The 15,244-nt window shown below is 55.5% G+C and overlaps 4 protein-coding genes across 4 annotated transcripts; 2 read left to right on the forward strand and 2 right to left on the reverse strand.

Annotated features, from left to right (window-relative positions):
• Positions 1 to 163: 163 nt before the first annotated feature.
• On the reverse strand, positions 164 to 2,116 carry BGZ61DRAFT_530732 (uncharacterized protein; the record flags this gene model as incomplete). The annotated part of the gene is made up of 3 exons (XM_046253597.1): positions 164 to 270; positions 322 to 1,894; positions 1,973 to 2,116. 3 exons carry the CDS (start codon positions 2,114 to 2,116, stop codon positions 164 to 166), a joined length of 1,824 nt encoding a protein of 607 aa, XP_046107139.1.
• Positions 2,117 to 3,647: 1,531 nt separating this feature from the next.
• Positions 3,648 to 6,672, forward strand: BGZ61DRAFT_448362 (kinase-like domain-containing protein). The gene is made up of 2 exons (XM_046245469.1): positions 3,648 to 4,274; positions 4,337 to 6,672. Exons 1-2 carry the CDS (start codon positions 4,132 to 4,134, stop codon positions 6,504 to 6,506), a joined length of 2,313 nt encoding a protein of 770 aa, XP_046107140.1. The 5' UTR covers positions 3,648 to 4,131; the 3' UTR covers positions 6,507 to 6,672.
• On the reverse strand, positions 6,673 to 8,305 carry BGZ61DRAFT_448364 (uncharacterized protein). The gene is made up of 2 exons (XM_046245470.1): positions 7,822 to 8,305; positions 6,673 to 7,767 (listed from the first exon to the last, which is right to left on the reverse strand). The coding sequence occupies exons 1-2, from the start codon at positions 8,047 to 8,049 to the stop codon at positions 6,778 to 6,780; spliced, it is 1,218 nt and encodes a 405-aa protein (XP_046107141.1). The 5' UTR covers positions 8,050 to 8,305; the 3' UTR covers positions 6,673 to 6,777.
• Positions 8,306 to 12,934: 4,629 nt separating this feature from the next.
• BGZ61DRAFT_276774 (uncharacterized protein) lies at positions 12,935 to 14,605 on the forward strand (the record flags this gene model as incomplete). Its single annotated transcript, XM_046238411.1, has 1 exon — positions 12,935 to 14,605. A coding segment is annotated over one exon (1,671 nt), but the record flags the coding sequence as incomplete, so codon positions are not given.
• Positions 14,606 to 15,244: the final 639 nt, after the last annotated feature.

Here is a 15,244-nt window from a genome sequence, read left to right on the forward strand (position 1 = left end):
GTTTAATATACCAATAAGCTGCAGAGATTTGTGCAAATTCACATGGAGGTATTTACATCAGATCCAATACCGACCATTCCCTGGGTATCAAAATTACCAACGCTTCCCGTCCTTTTCCACCTCAACGCCGAAATGTCAAAATTGCATTTCCTTTCCAAACCAATCACTTTACTCCATGTTGCAAGATAATGGACTGTCTGACTGCCTTGTGTACATCCCGAGGCCGGACACCAGGGCTGCGGCCCAAGCATACGGCATAGTTGGTCATTTCTAGATGGATTAGCTTCTGTGTGCAAACATGGGAGCGAGGACTGAACTCACTGGTTACAAGCTGGTTCACGTCGATCGTCACTTTGGTCCTTGTCCATGTTGTATCCGCTCCCCAATCCCGCCAAGGGGCTTCAGGAGCCTCCTCGAAAGATGCTAGAGTTGGGTTGAACTGGGTTGCTGAAGTCCTGTTCGACAAGTCAGGAACCAGGGGCGCGAGATGCGGGTCCATAGCTGGCATTGCGTGAGGATCGCCCATCATGACTGGGGCTTCGACCGGGATTGTGGTGGGTGGTTGTGTTCCTGGCCACAAATTACCCGGGGCATTAGCGAAGTCGGGAGAAAGAGATAGGGTCCCCGGATTCTGCGTTGGTGGTGGTGGCGGCTGCTTAAAGAAGCCCTCTTTCCCAAGACCAAAGGGCCAAGGCGTCGGTGGCGGGTCTTCATCGAATACGTGGAGTTCAATTTCAGCGTCAACGAAGTCTTTGTTCGCAGGGATAACGATGCCACGATGACGCAGATATGTTTCCACCTCGTCTGCATCATAGAATTCCCCTTCAAAGCCTGGTTCCATCATCCGCAATCGATGGTCAACGCGATAATCCTTCGCGAGTTCGATTTCTCGGCTAAATGGGCCCATAGAGAAGCCCGTCATTTCGGAAGGCTTGTAGGGCTCTGGAAGACCATGATTCCCAATTGGTAACTCGCCGCCCGCAGGCATATTGCCTGGCATGATCCCATTTCCCTGACTGTCAGAAAAGTAGAGGCCCGACCCACCAAGATTCGTAAACGGAAACTTCCAGTGGTTCAAAGTCTCCTGTGCTGTAGCTTCTAGAGTCGAAGACAAGCGGCTGACAATTTCTCGTCCGCTTTCAAAATACAGACAAAAACTGAACACCGCCATGTAGCGGTCTGGCGGCGGGTTGTCCATTGAGGCCAGTCTAAGACCCGCCTCCAAGATTGTCCTCTGAAGACGACGGCCAAAAGTCTGTTCATGTGCCCCATATGAAGAGGGCATCGGAGGAGGAATAAAAGGCGACTGAGAAAAAGGGTCGGTGAAGAGTGGAACCTGAACCTGACTGTCCCCGATGGGAAAGCTCGAGTCTCTCATGCTGTGATTGGTGACAGGATTGACTGGATACTGAGACGAGTGGTTGTAGTGTTGGAAGGGGATCGGCACACCTGAGCGTGTCTTGTCCTCAGTGCTCCAGTCCGTATTGGGGGTCGAGAGGACGTCATTCGATGATGTGGACGAACTAGAGCTCTTCTTCGAGCCAGGTTGCTGATGAATTGCCAACTGCGAGTGCTTATCCGCAGGATTGACAGTACCATCATCGGCAGAGGCACCGCCACCGGCATCCGTATCGGTATTAGCAGAAGCTTCCTCAGCGGCCTGCCGCTGAAGAGATATGAACTTGCGAGTGGCTTCATTTAAGCGCTGAGCGATCTCGGGAGACCCCTGGAATACACCCTGCCCGAGTACAAATTGAGATAAGCTCATGAACTCATTGCCCATGTCTTCATTGACTTTCTCGAGCTCCTTGACTCTCTGTTTAAGTGTGTCGATAGCTGTGTCCTTGCGATTGCGGTATGCTCGCTGAGCCAGACGAATTTGCGTGCGGCGACGCTGGTTGGAATGTCAGAGAGAGGTACCGAGAGAATACAATTGATCGCGGATAGAGGGATCACGGCAGAGCATACTCACATCAGCAGCCGTTTCGTCCTTGGTGTCAAGGCGTGGCCGACCTCTTGACCTTTTCTTTCCGACCCCTTCCTCACCTTCATCAGAGGCGTCAGACCTCTTTCGAGTTGTAGCCGGGGCATTAGAGTTGGACGATGAACGAGGCATTGTGGCAGAGTTGTTTGCATAGCATTGAGGTTCTGGTTGAATATTTTGAGAGAGGTTTGGTGAGACAGTGTCCGTTACGGACCTGGACACGTCCAAAATCCCGAGGGGCAGGCTCCAGCTGACGGAAGAGATTGAATGCCAATGTGAGTAAGTATCAAGTTGGGAGTATCAGGTCGAGAATGGATAGTGCGTGGTTGAATGGCCGGATTTGGTTGGGTTGTGGATGGCGATATCAACTAAGGCTACCAATGCAGGTAGGAATGAGTGGAGGGGGATTTGTGGATGGCTAAGATTTCAGCCGAAGTCAAGGACATGACCTTATCCAAGGATACCGGGGCGTTTATATTGCTCAGTTCAAATAATTTGGTTTGAAGAATTGAGCTAGTCGAAGTTGTGTTTCGGAGAGTTTAAGATTGGGGGCGGAAATACCGAAATATCCCCTCATGAGAACAGGGGCCCGGGTTGAGAGGATGAATGTGTCAGGCAAGATAGTCAGACTGCAACTTGAACAAAACCCAGAGGACGGAACAGCCTTCAAGCGATTTTTGGCAGCTGGGAGTTGAGAGAGATGGTCATGCTAGTAAGGGATGCGGGTGGCGTCGCGGGGACGGCGTGGCCGTGCGCAGGCCGGAACGATACGCGGAGAGTCAAGACAGAGATGATGAGACAGGCGAGGATGATGCGAACCCGGCGATGTGGAAGCGGTGACAGTCAGTGGCCGGTAACGGGGATGGGACCAGAGACCGGGGACTGATGGGGACGGAGATGAAGTTGGAAATGAGGATGGAGAAGGCGAAGATGGAGACGGCGAGAGGTCTTGGCGCCCGCTGGAAGTTTAAAGCTCGGTTTGGTTTAGTGGCTTACGATGTTCTCCAGTGCACTGGCAGCCCTGCGCATGGGACTAATCCCACCATCGCGGCAGTGTGCCTACCCGGGAGTGAGCTGAGATAACCCTAAATGGACGAATTGAGTGCGGAAAGTGACATTTATCACTTCCATCTGAGACTGAAGGGCATGAGATGTTACCGTTGCCTTGTTAGCGTGTAATTACGTCGTTTTTCTTGTGTGGGAGGGTACTGGAGAACTTCAAACTGCAGCCTCTTCCACAACTTCGATCCTAGCTTACCCGACTCTAAAATATGGTGGTAAATGGTGGCTTACCTTCTATATCCACCTTGGCGCACCCGATCTCGCCGGCTCCGGGGCACTGGACTGCACTGGACTGCGCAGCGGCAGTAGTGCAAAAACCTCATAGACGACCTAGATCAACCAGCCTGCTTTGATAGTGGCGACGATGTGCACCACGGTCCAGACGCTTGTTGTACATCTTTGCTACAATCGGCCACTGGTCGAGGCGGGGAAGCAGAAGATGGGTGGGCCAGGTCGGTAGGTACCTTGACCCACTAACCGTCGCTGTCCGACCACTATCCAACCACTGTGCGCGCTGTCAGCAATTCCAATCCAATCGAGCACTTCTGTGAGTGCGCTTCTGGTGCGTTTCTGCTGCATGGCTCAGCCTCAGTGGAACATCGGGACTCGGCGCATGGAAGGCTGTGCACTTGTGCCACCCTGCATGGAGCATGTCGTACTGTACATCTTCGTCTTTACTAGTTGTGTCGGGAATGGCTCGCGCAAAATAAAAAAAAATACAACATGGGTTGGCGTAGTGGTGGAACTTGAGCAGTTAGTGGCCCATTCTCATTCTCCGACGACGTCCTCGCTGCAACTCACCCTCCGCCATCCTTCATCTTTCACACCACTCCCACCACCGCGACGCCTCCTCTCCCGAACCTCCCGCGCATATCCTCCTCGCGTCGCCGTCGCCCTCTTCTCGGCGCTGCTGAGTTTAACCGCCCCCGCTGAGCCATGGCTCTGGCCTTTGCTTGATCCTTGTTCTTGAGCCTCCCCCGCCGCCAGCTCCTCCTGCCCTCCTGCCACATTCTATCGCACACTTCCTCGGATCGCCATCCTCGCTCAACCCACCCCTGCGGGCCCTCGAGGCTTTGTGACAAGCTATGGGCGACTGGGTCCGAGGATGGACTAGAGTCGGGCAAGCAGACCCGACCCATTCCTACAACCGCTTCTGGGAGATCGAGCGCGAGCTCGACGAGCAACGGACCATCAGTGCCTGGGACAATGATGACAATTGGCCGAGCATGTATGCTGCGCCTCTGTATTCCAGATTCGAAGCACAAGTCTCTAATCACGAGAATATCACAGAAATAAACCCCTGTTTAGCGGCCCCGAGGCCAAGCGATTCGATGGCAAACTTGTCAAGCTCGACGATCTCGGATATGGCGCTTTCGGCCGCGTCGAGGAAGTCACGTATGGCTCCGTGCGCCTCGCCCGCAAGCGCATCACTCGCCGTCGCGGCTTCACCATTGAGGACTTGCGCCAGGAGAGCTTGACCATGAATAAGCTCGACCATCGCCATGTAGTCAAGCTCGTCGCAACCTATGCGCCTCGCCCCCACGAGCTGTGCCTCCTCATCTGGCCCGCTGCCGTCTGCAACCTGAGCATTCTGCTGGAGGACCTCGAGTCCCTGCGCCTAGGCGATGGGGATCGCGAAGACATCATCGAACGACTCAATGCCCTCGACCTCAAGGATTTGAGTGCTATAGAACCGAACACCGAGAACCAGGGCCTTGACTGCCACACCAAGTGTCCCCTTGAATTCCTCCGCAATGTCATCGGCTGTGTCTCCCGTGCCATGGCCCACTGCCACTCCAACGATGTCCGCCACCTCGACATCAAACCCTCCAATATCCTCCTGAAAGCCGACCGCGTCTACCTGGCCGATTTCGGCATCTCGCGAGATGTTAGCGGACAGGACCAAACCACGACCGAGGGGCTACCAGGAACGGAAAGATGGCGGGCTCCAGAGCTCTACGCCGACCACGGCTCCAGTATGCAGCTTTCAGATGTCTATTCCCTCGGCCTTGTGTTTCTAAACATAGCTACTGTGCTATATAATGTTCGCCTGGCCGAGTTTGACGAGGCACTGAAATACCTGTCCAGGCAGACTCGGGAAGAACAATTGCGCAACCGCGAGGACAAGTTGAAAGCACATCTCGAAAAAATGACGTCCCATGCCCTGGTGACACCCCCATTTATGTTTACCTTTGAAGGCCAGGAGACGGTGCGGCCTCGACCAGTCGTCAACTTGATTTCTAAAATGATCACATCAAACCCACGGAGCCGGCTTCCGGTAGACAAGATTGACGACAAGTTATCAATGCTTGGCGGTATACACCAGATTTATCATGGTGAGTGCTGTAAGCGACCGATATCCTGGGTCGAAAATAAGTGGGATAGGAAATTCACGGCATTGGACAGCCTTCGGCAGGAGAATGAACGTCAGAAGAAGAGAATCGATGAATTGGAGGGGAGAGACAAGACGTATGAGCTACGTCTCGAGCATGAGCGGAAGGCGCACGAGCACACCATCTCGGTGCTGCAAGCCAAGCTGAAGGAAGCTGAGGAGAAGTGCCGGAAGCTCGAGTCCGAAAATGCGGACCACAAGAAAAGCTCTGGACGCGGCCCGGCCCGGCCCCTGCCGAGAGCGAACCGGAGCGGCGGTGCTGGGTCTCCCCTATCGAGCACCGGTCTCGGGCTATCGAAGACACGGTCGACACCCACTACACCGGCCTCGAGACCGCCTCTTCAGCCGTCGTCCCGTTCGGTTCACCGATTTTCGATTGATGCGCGATCACCGTTGGCACAGCCCCAAATATTCGCCCCGCGACCCCTCGGCGATCCTACAACCCCCCGTGGACCGATCGACAGACCAAGCTCTCGCTCCCCGAGCTTCTCCAACCTCGTCGGGTACCAACTCCGTTCTCGCGGTTCGGGCTCCAAACTCCCATTGCCCGTGACTCCCGGCCGGAGCGAGACACCCAACCTCAACCGTGACCAGAGCTTGACCGACAGCAGCATGGCATCGTCAATCTTCTCCCGCCAGAGCTTCGAGACAATACCAACCCCCGCCCAGAGCAGCCCGGTAGTTGGTCGCAACTCCATCCCCTTGGACGAGAGCAAGCTGCCACAGTGGGGTCAACTTGCGGAGAGGCCTGCCCCACCAACTGAACGGGTATCTACACCTGAACAAGCTTCTCTGCCGTCTGAACCGAGCAGCCCTACCCTGTCGATGCCCCTATCCACCGTGTCTTCGCCAAGGACGCTCAGATCGGATCTCGTTAGCGAAAATGGAGACTCAAGACGCGTGCCCGCACTCTTGAAGAGCTGGGCAGAGGTGGCCAATGACGGCAAGAAGGTCAAAGATCCGCGGGTGATGGTGAGACCTCGGGCCTTTTCTAACAGATCGCACCAATCCCATCAGTCACACCAGTCGAACCAGTCCAGTCAGCGGGTTGAAGTGATGCAGAGATGATGGAATCAATTTGAGCCATGGAGAGGCTGTCCGATTCATATGCCTCGTCTGAATGATAATACGACAATATGTATTTTTGGTCTGTGTTGAGTTTGGGGAATTTGGATATACCATTTGTATTTTTTGCATAGCGCCAGTGGCCAAAAAGAAAAGCATGAATATCAGGGGTCACCGTACCCAGTTTATATCATTGTCCCGTGAACTATTTATTCGTAACCGACTCCATCCGTGATGATTTGGGTATATGTTAATACAATACTTGCTACAGTGTCTAAAAGACCTTTCTCTTCAACGTGAGAGTTTCGAAGGCATCCATCACCGAGTCGAGATCGAGGTCGTCGTTGGATAGGTTTTGCTTTGAGTCGTTCGTCTGGGCATTGCCTCTCCTTTGCCTTGGCTCGCCGCCAGGTTCAGTCTTTGCCCTGGGATCACGAGCACTGCGTGCCAGAAGCCGATTTTCGTCGCGCTTCACCACTGCCTGCCAACTTGGACCCAGAAACGGGTCTGTCACGGGGATTGGTGCTTGGGCGTTAAGCTTATCTCGAACCATCTTTGCTGTGATCGGATCGGGTACGCCACCGCCGCTTTGGACGCCTTCAGTACGCCCCTGCGTTCCGTCCGCAATTCGTTTCTCCCTCCCTGCTAGGGTCTTCTCGTCCTCGACAATCTGGCTTAATGCACGTCCACGCGCGATCCAGTCATTCCACGTCGTGTCGATCTGGGCCACATACCAAAGCTTTGCCAATGCCTGACTCCGTTGGTATGTGCTAAATGGACCTTCTAGAGATCCCTCTTCCTTCAGCCCCGCCGCTCTCAATTCCTTTCGCATCAACTTGTCCCAATTGTCTTCTTGTTCCGCAGCTGGCATGTGCTTTTCGTCGATGTCGACGATATTGTAGATCTTCCCTAGCAGTACTTGCTGTTTCTTATCTATGCTCTTGGATAGGAGGCGCGGTTGGGGCTTTTGGGTTCGGAGGAATGGCAGGCCTTCGGATGTGCCCGTAAAGACGGGTACTTTCCTCTCACCGTTGAACGTCGACTTGGGCCGTGGCCGGACTGTTGATATATACTTCGGGGGCTCGTTGGGCTTGGAGATCTTGGTGAGAAGTGGAGGACTCTTTTCCCAAGCCTTGTGTTTCTTCCGGGGTGGGAGCTTTGAGCGAGATAGTGCGGCTTCTTCTGCGCGTTTGCGCAAGTGGTCGATGATCATGGTGTATTCAGAGGAGTTGGGATTTTGGGCTTTCGTGAACATTGTGAGAAACTGAGGTGATCAAAGTCAGCAAGAGTCTGGTAAGTATCCAATGGCGGGCCTTACCTTGTAACCAGCGGCCATTGCGGCGTATAGAAGCCGAAGACTGGTATAGCTTTTGTTCTTGCGGACCCGTTTCCTGATCAGATGAACGATGGGATGGACTGGACCCGAAGGCTGCAGGTTTTGAGGAATCGCAATCTTTTTGCCGGTTTTGAGGAGAGCACGGTAGAGTGCGATCGCGGCAATTCGGTGGCGCGAGTTTTCTGCGGCGATGAACATTGAGCGACGCATGTTGGCGGCAGCCGTCGCAACGAGGATTCAAGATGGATGTATATTGACTAGGCGGATGGTTGAACATGACAGGCTGAGCGGTCTCAAGCCGTCGGAGCCTGCGCCAGACCGGATTGGCCTGGCGTGAGTAGGGGCAGGTTGATTGAGTGGTGGGAGGGATCGGTGGCGCCTTTACAGAGCCCCCAAGCAACGTACGTATGAAGTCGTGATATTCGCGCCGAAGCTGGCTCGGATAATTGGAGATTTCGAGGCCGGAGGTGGGCTGGCCCGGGCCGTTGGACGGAGCTGGTGACTAAGCACTCCCGCACAAAGACAACCCACCATGGAGCTGCAGCGACACTACATGTCAAGATTGACGACATGCACTCCAGACTGACATGTGAGAGACGCATATGGTAATCCAGGGTTCTGAATAAAATCGACGCCAGGGTATATTCACTTGCAGTTTCTCCGCGCAACCCTATAATATTTCCTTTTGTTTCCTTGGCGCGCTCGCTTTCGAAACTATTCGAGTAAGAAGGCAGAATGCAGTGCAACCTTGAATCACCATCTGTTACAAGGGTCTGGCTGCCGTGGACTTGAATGAGAACTTAGACATCCTTGAGGGTGGTACTGTTGCAACCCGATGCGACTTCGACTGTCCGTTTGTGGTTGAAATATTTCATGGCGTCCTGTCCCGTGATGAATAGGTCCACGTGCCTGTGACGAAGTGCAGCTCCATCCACCAGGTTGGAAACCTTCGTGTGAGTAAGCCGGCCCAAACGGGCTGACCGGATGCCTGTGGGGGCTGCATGTTATATCGAGACAGGGCTGACGGAGCAGATGACCACGGATGGGATGGAGTGAAGCTGTTTTGTTCGAGTGATCTTCGTGCAGCCTCTGATGCGACATCCGGGAGGCTCGGAAGGACTAGGCGCGAGCTGGAGTGTGTCAGGTGCGCCGCTGATCAAGACTTGCCACAACTCCTACAGCTAAGTTAAGCCGCGGGATGGAAAAGACGCCGACTGGGAGGCGGCGACCGGCAAATGAAGAACTCCGAGGCTAGAGATCTACGTTGCGGCTCTTGACGAGTGACCCAAGTGGCCTAGGTTGACTAACATCCGGCAGATGCAGGCACTCATGCGCGGTATTGATTCGGGACTCTGAACCCACATGGATGTGCCGGAAGGGTTGGAATTTCAACCATTGGTTGGAAAATCCCACAAGAGGAATGGTTCAGAGGCAGATTTTGATAGCCCAAGGCCGTGGATGCCAGGATGGAGGCGCCCGCGCGAGAGGAAGAGACTTTACGATTTTTAGTGATGCCATGGGGATAGGCGAGACGCGAAACGGCGGAGAACGAGGGCATGGCAGCACGACGTCAGAAACCCCGCCAGTTTTGCAGGTTCCACGGAAGATTCCACGGAACATACAACGAGAATCCTGGGACCCCGGACAATCTACCTATCGAGAACGACCATCCGTAGCAAGGTCGTGTCTCGAGAACCGGCTCACACAAAGCACTCGGAGCTCAACACTTTTGAAGTTTGGGCTCATCTATTGGCCAAGGCGCTCTGGTCCTAGCGGTCAGTAGGGACAACGCAGACAAGACGGGCCGTATGTATGTCAGTGTTTAAAGCATGGAGGCGGTCATGGCATCAAGCAATTGGACGGTCCTCTCCGGGCGGACAAGCGGTCTGAGCTGGCATGATACACATATGTGCGGCCATGTAGGTGCTTCCAACCCATGTCGCTCCCCATGTTCATATCCACAAACCCACAACCACGTTCACACGTCCGTCATCCCCAAGCGTCTCTTAAGCGTCCTGGCGGCGTCCCGCCGTCCCGCTCGCTTGTCTGCTCGCACTTCCGCCTGCCGCGCCGCCAGTCAACTTGCCGGGACCTGCCTTAAACAGGCGGTAGGTGCCCCGACTTGGCTCGTTTGGTAAAGTCGACCATCGTGCGTCCCGTGGTGGGGGATTCCGACCGCTCACGTTGAGGTTAGTGCCCCGCGGTCGTTCAACATGTTTGATCACCATGGTTCGAGGAATGACCTCACGCCAACGACTACGGCGTGCATAGAGTACGGCACAGGCGCGCGGTGAGAGCTTGCAGGACTCTTATGCTTTGTCATTGAGTGGTTGGATACCTACCGCCTTTTAGAAGCCCCCCAAGACCAAGACTCGCTGTTGGCGTACCATCCCGATCCGTTCCGTCCGCAACCGGCAAACGGTGCTGGACCAGAAGGAGAACGTCGTAAACTCGGCGGTTGGACACGGTGGAGATTGTGGAGGCCCCAGCCTTCAATGCCCAGAGTATTTCTGGAAAATTTCATGGAACGTCACAAGGTCCGAGGGCCTGAGGATCCGGCGCAGGAGGCCGTTCGCCCACGCCGGACTCTCATTTCGCTTTTCCACGGATCCGTGTGGCCCAGATCGCGTGCTCTCGGCCTCGGGGCTTCGCTCCGTCGCTACCTCTCTAATAACTAAACGATCTGCGGCCATGCGACCCCCGACCCGTGAGCCCAACCGCTAACCAACCCCCCATTCTTAGAACTTTTCCAGCAGATGGGGCACATCCACGGGTTGCTTTTAGCGGACTCGGGACGGATTGGATGCCCAGCACGCACGTTCCGCGCTGCCAGCCACGTCCCACAGGACTACGGCAAAGGGCGTCGGCCACCAACACGGCGGATTGCACCGCCCTTCTAGTTGGTTCCGGCGAGACTTTTCATCCACTACGGTACGTAGCTCGGATCCAGATTGGACGGGGACGGAATCGTCCCATCTTGTCGGCCGTGGATCAGTGGAAGCTTTGAGTCGGGGCCCGGTTCCTGATGCCCGGCCCCCTTGGAAGGATGCCCTTTTCCTATTTTGGGTGCCTAGTGCTGCCCTTGAGTGCCTACAGCGCTGGACTACAGGGCATCCCCTTCCCGAAACCCGACAAACTGGGATCCATGAATCTCTCGACGTCGTAGCCTTCTTCGATGGGTTTCGAGGCGGGATAGGGGGTGGGAAAAAGAAATCAGACACAATTAAACATCACGAGAGAGCTAAAATACGAAAAAGAAAACAACGATCGGCAACGCCAAGTGTATCATATCAGGGCCGTAGATCAAGCCAGACATCAGGAGAGGGAGAAGCAAGCCAGAGACATTGACTGATAAACCTGGAGGTCGGAGTACGAATACGTAGGACAATGCAGTACGTAGTAGGTAGGGTGCACGCACCACAGGCACATCCCAATCCCAAAGAGGACGGCCTCATCACACAACTCTCATTGTAGCATCATCCACACATCCACACGTCCACACACACACCCACCTAACCCACACCCACCATTTCATTTTGGGGCTTTCGCGCAGCCTCTTCGAGGACCCAAGGTACTCCACGGTATTGGTCTTTTTCCTGCCTAGCTCCTCCAGCCTCTCTGCCCGCCTCCGCCCCCCATCCCGCCACCCATCATGGCCGTGTTTTTCATTGCAACCTGGCCGTTGCTTACTGTGTAATTTGGCATTATGCTCTCTGGCGGCGGCAAGACCAGCGAATTACAGTGGCGCTGGGTCAGACAGGCCAGCCAAATTAACGAACCGTGCCTGTGCCCGCCTCATTCTCACCCATCGCCTCTCACCAAACGCTCGCGCTCTCACACACAGCGGCGGCTGCACAGCGGCTGCACACGCACCCATACGTAAGCCCGCATCAATGGCAATGTTCCTTGTCCCATGTCTGGTCAGCTCATTAGCTGATTGCGCGCCGAGGGGTCGAGGCATGGCTCCTCGAATGCGTCTGCCACTACGAGGAGCGAGCGCAGGAGAGCGGTCAAGGGCAGAGACGCAGAGACGCAGCAGACGGGATCCATATGGATCGCTACGTCGATGCGTCGATGCGCCGATGCGTCGATACGTCGCTACCTACCCCAGCTTGGCCGTGCCTTACGGCCGCTGCCCCTGGATCTGCCCATCATCCATCGGCCGTCCCCTTCCCCTAACCCATGTTCCTGCGCCTCGAGAATTCCCAGTGACCGCTTTGTCGGAGGCTGACTTTTGCCCACTCCAGTCCATTCCAGGCCATCCAGTCCCTCTTAGGGCCCCCCCAGCGCATTTAGCTCCCCCTGGACTTGTACCTTCGCGCCTCACGGCGCACACCCTCGCACCTCCCCCCTGACGCCTTGGCGCCCTGGCCCCTAAAACCCTGCTATTTTGGCCCGCCCCGTGTGGATGCCCGAGCCTCCCACGCGACCCAGCATCACTCACCAGCGATCGAGTCGCATCCCACACAATCGCACCGTGCCGTCCCTATTTCCGCCTCCATCCTCCATCCTCCCTTGTTTCTTGTGTACTTGTTGCTATAGCCTGCTCCTGCTGAGCACTTCCTTTCCTCATCATCTTCCTTGACCGTTCATCATCAGCCCTTCCCTGAACCACTCCCTGGCCTGGTCACTCTGGTCACTCTCTGGTCACTCTCTGGAAGCTATCCCATTTCGCCTTACCCATCCCTGGTTCTTCTCACCGTCCCAGCCTCAGCTAGTCTTCACTCCCCCAACAACTCGACGATATTATCTGGTGCCTGCTGGTCGACCCTGCGTCCCACCCCATCACACATATCCTGGTCTGTCAGACCATATACCCCCAGCCTGCCAGCTCGACAGCCCGCCAGATTGGACGTGATCGGTTGTCTGACCGGCTTTCGACTCGACTACTCGGCTCTCTACCGCTACCGCCATCGCACATATACAATCTCGTAGCTGCCTCACCTCTCCTGACCTTGACCTTACCTTGCACACATCGAACTATCCAACCGACCTAGTCCTGGCTCCCGCTTCAACTGCCAGCCCTCCTCATCTCTGTTATAACGACCTCTTCGCGCCTGCCGCATGGGATCGATCTAGGACTGGCCCGGCCACCATGTTCCTTCACTCCGGTGCCAGCCTACACGGCCACGAATACTCGGCAACGCGACCATCTCTTCAGCAACCGCCTCGACGCTTGCCATTTCTTCGATCTGCTCTCCGCCAGCCCCCCGACTCGGAAACGAGAACCACCGCAACCGTGGCTCCTCCACCGTCAGGCCCTACTCCTCGACCTGTGTCCTACCATGAGCACGCTCCCGTGGCTCCCCGAACAACTCGTCCACGGCCAACCTCTGACTACATGCCTCGGAGGGAGCTCTCAGTCCGGTTTCGCGAGCCCGAGACCGATGACGACCTTCCACTCGTAGAGTCCCCGCAGAGCGAGGACGAAGCGTCAGCAGCCTGCTCTGATCTGAGCGATCTCAGCGACTGCTCATCCTCAACCAGGAAGAGGACCAGGCGGAAGCGCGCACCGCGGAAGTCAACTCAGTTCATTCTCGCACATCCCGCCCCTCGATTACGACCAAAGCAACGCAGGCTATCGCAGGTCCGCCCGCGGCTGCTACTCCAGCTGCAGGACCTCACCGACAAGAGACCTACTCCAGCCTTTGACGTTCTCCCCTCAAGCCTGGTTGTCGGATCTGCCATCGTACCGCGACTAGCCAAACGATGCCCTCGCCTCTTCTGCGCTAAGCCTGTTCTGGGCCTCAACGATCTTCTCATCGTTCGCAGTGAGGACTATGATGCACCAGCATCCCCAGGCTCACTTGACGCGGAGGATTGCTTGGACCAACGAGATCTCATTGCGGTCGTCGGCCCACTCCCTCACATGGGAGAGGACGCCGCAGAGATCGTGATGGACGATGGATCGACCTGGGAGGCAAGCCTAATGGCCAACGGCTCCTATGAATTTATTGGTGTCGACGAGCGAGGTCGAATTAGCACGGCACGCTGGGTGAAGAAGGCAGCCCCAGCTCTCGCGCCCACTTTCCGAGCCGCCACTAGCAACGCCTCGCCCCCATCAAGTCCTGCGCCGCCTGAGTTCAAATGGACTTTTAGCATGATACACCCAGACACTCGGAGACATCCCATCATGGGCACCCTAATGTCGAATGCGCTGGACGTTTTCGATACCTACAATACTATGTCAACTTCGAGTGGTCGATACCCACCGACGCGGCCCACGGCTGTTGACCCCACGGGCGCACCGGACTGGACGGCCACAAACGCTACCAGTGCCGAAGGCCGATTAACCAAAGTTGTTCCAGAAGATATCAAGCTTCTAATGGTGGTGACAGCAGCGTGGATCAACCTCCGACAGGAAGGTTGGCCAGCGATGGCAAATACTCGCCCACCACCAGCAACATTACAACGGCGGACTAGCAACGCGTATCCGCCACGAGCGCAAACCTTTCCCGTTCGGAGTGGGTTCCCATCACCCACCCCCCAACCGAGTTTGCCGCAGCCGACAGCAAGCCCGGTGCCCCATATCCGAGATCAGCCAATCCAGGAGATCCCGGGGCGCCGGAGATCGATGTCGTCTAGCGCTGGATTTGTGAGACGATTTGTCGCACCTCGAGCGAGCGAGGAAGGACGACCACCACTAGAGACTATTTATTATGAAGCTGAAAAGGCCGAGAAGGTTGACAGAACTCAGTCGCGACGCATGAGCATCCGACAAATAACGAACAAGATCTTCCGCAGGAAGAGTGTTTCACAGGCGCAAACGGATGAACCATTTTATAAGTTAGAATATTAGGACACCTAGCAGAGGTGGCTGTACCAATAATTCACTCGGGCTTACAAGAGCCCCCCATCAGCTGACTTTTCATACCTTCGTGACTTGATCGTGAACCCGCTGCTACTACCGGATGCGCTGCCAAGGTCGGAGGTGATGAGACTCCGGATCGGAGACGGAGGGGATGTCTATGGTGGGGCTCATGGCTTCCCCGAGAGTGCGGCCACAGGTGGAGACCGGATCCGAAGGCAAAGCGTGGCGGAGTGAGGTGACAGCAACAGGACGTCATAGACGGCCGACATGGGCCGGGAGAGAATGGCCTGCTTCCAAAGCTGGGCACGAACGGCGGATAAGCGCATTTAAACTCAATAACCCTGTGCGATACCCCCGAAATGAAGGACCGGCTGATTTTCGTTGGTCAGGGTATTTGCCCGACTCGGCTGCGGTAAGCTGCAGGCAGTGACGGAGACGCGCAGACGGCAACAAACTGATGGTGAATGCGTATGACTGTGTACAAAGTACGAGGTATGAAGTACGAAGCACACCGGACAGGCAGTCAAAGGATTGCGTGTTGATGAAATTGATTGTGGGAATGGTCAGGTGTCCCAGAAAGGACAAACACGCAGC

Source organism: Ilyonectria robusta, assembly GCF_021365365.1.
Source record: "Ilyonectria robusta strain PMI_751 chromosome Unknown BGZ61scaffold_6, whole genome shotgun sequence".
NCBI lineage: Eukaryota > Fungi > Ascomycota > Sordariomycetes > Hypocreales > Nectriaceae > Ilyonectria > Ilyonectria robusta.

Bases quoted from the DNA above. Each gene is read 5' to 3' on its own strand.
- BGZ61DRAFT_448362 (XM_046245469.1), top strand. From the start codon at position 4,132: ATGGGCGACTGGGTCCGAGGATGGACTAGAGTCGGGCAAGCAGACCCG. The intron at 4,275-4,336 runs GTATGCTGCGCC...AGAATATCACAG, and splicing joins GATGACAATTGGCCGAGCAT to AAATAAACCCCTGTTTAGCG.
- BGZ61DRAFT_448364 (XM_046245470.1), bottom strand. From the start codon at position 8,049: ATGCGTCGCTCAATGTTCATCGCCGCAGAAAACTCGCGCCACCGAATT. The intron at 7,768-7,821 runs GTAAGGCCCGCC...TGATCACCTCAG, and splicing joins CAATGGCCGCTGGTTACAAG to TTTCTCACAATGTTCACGAA.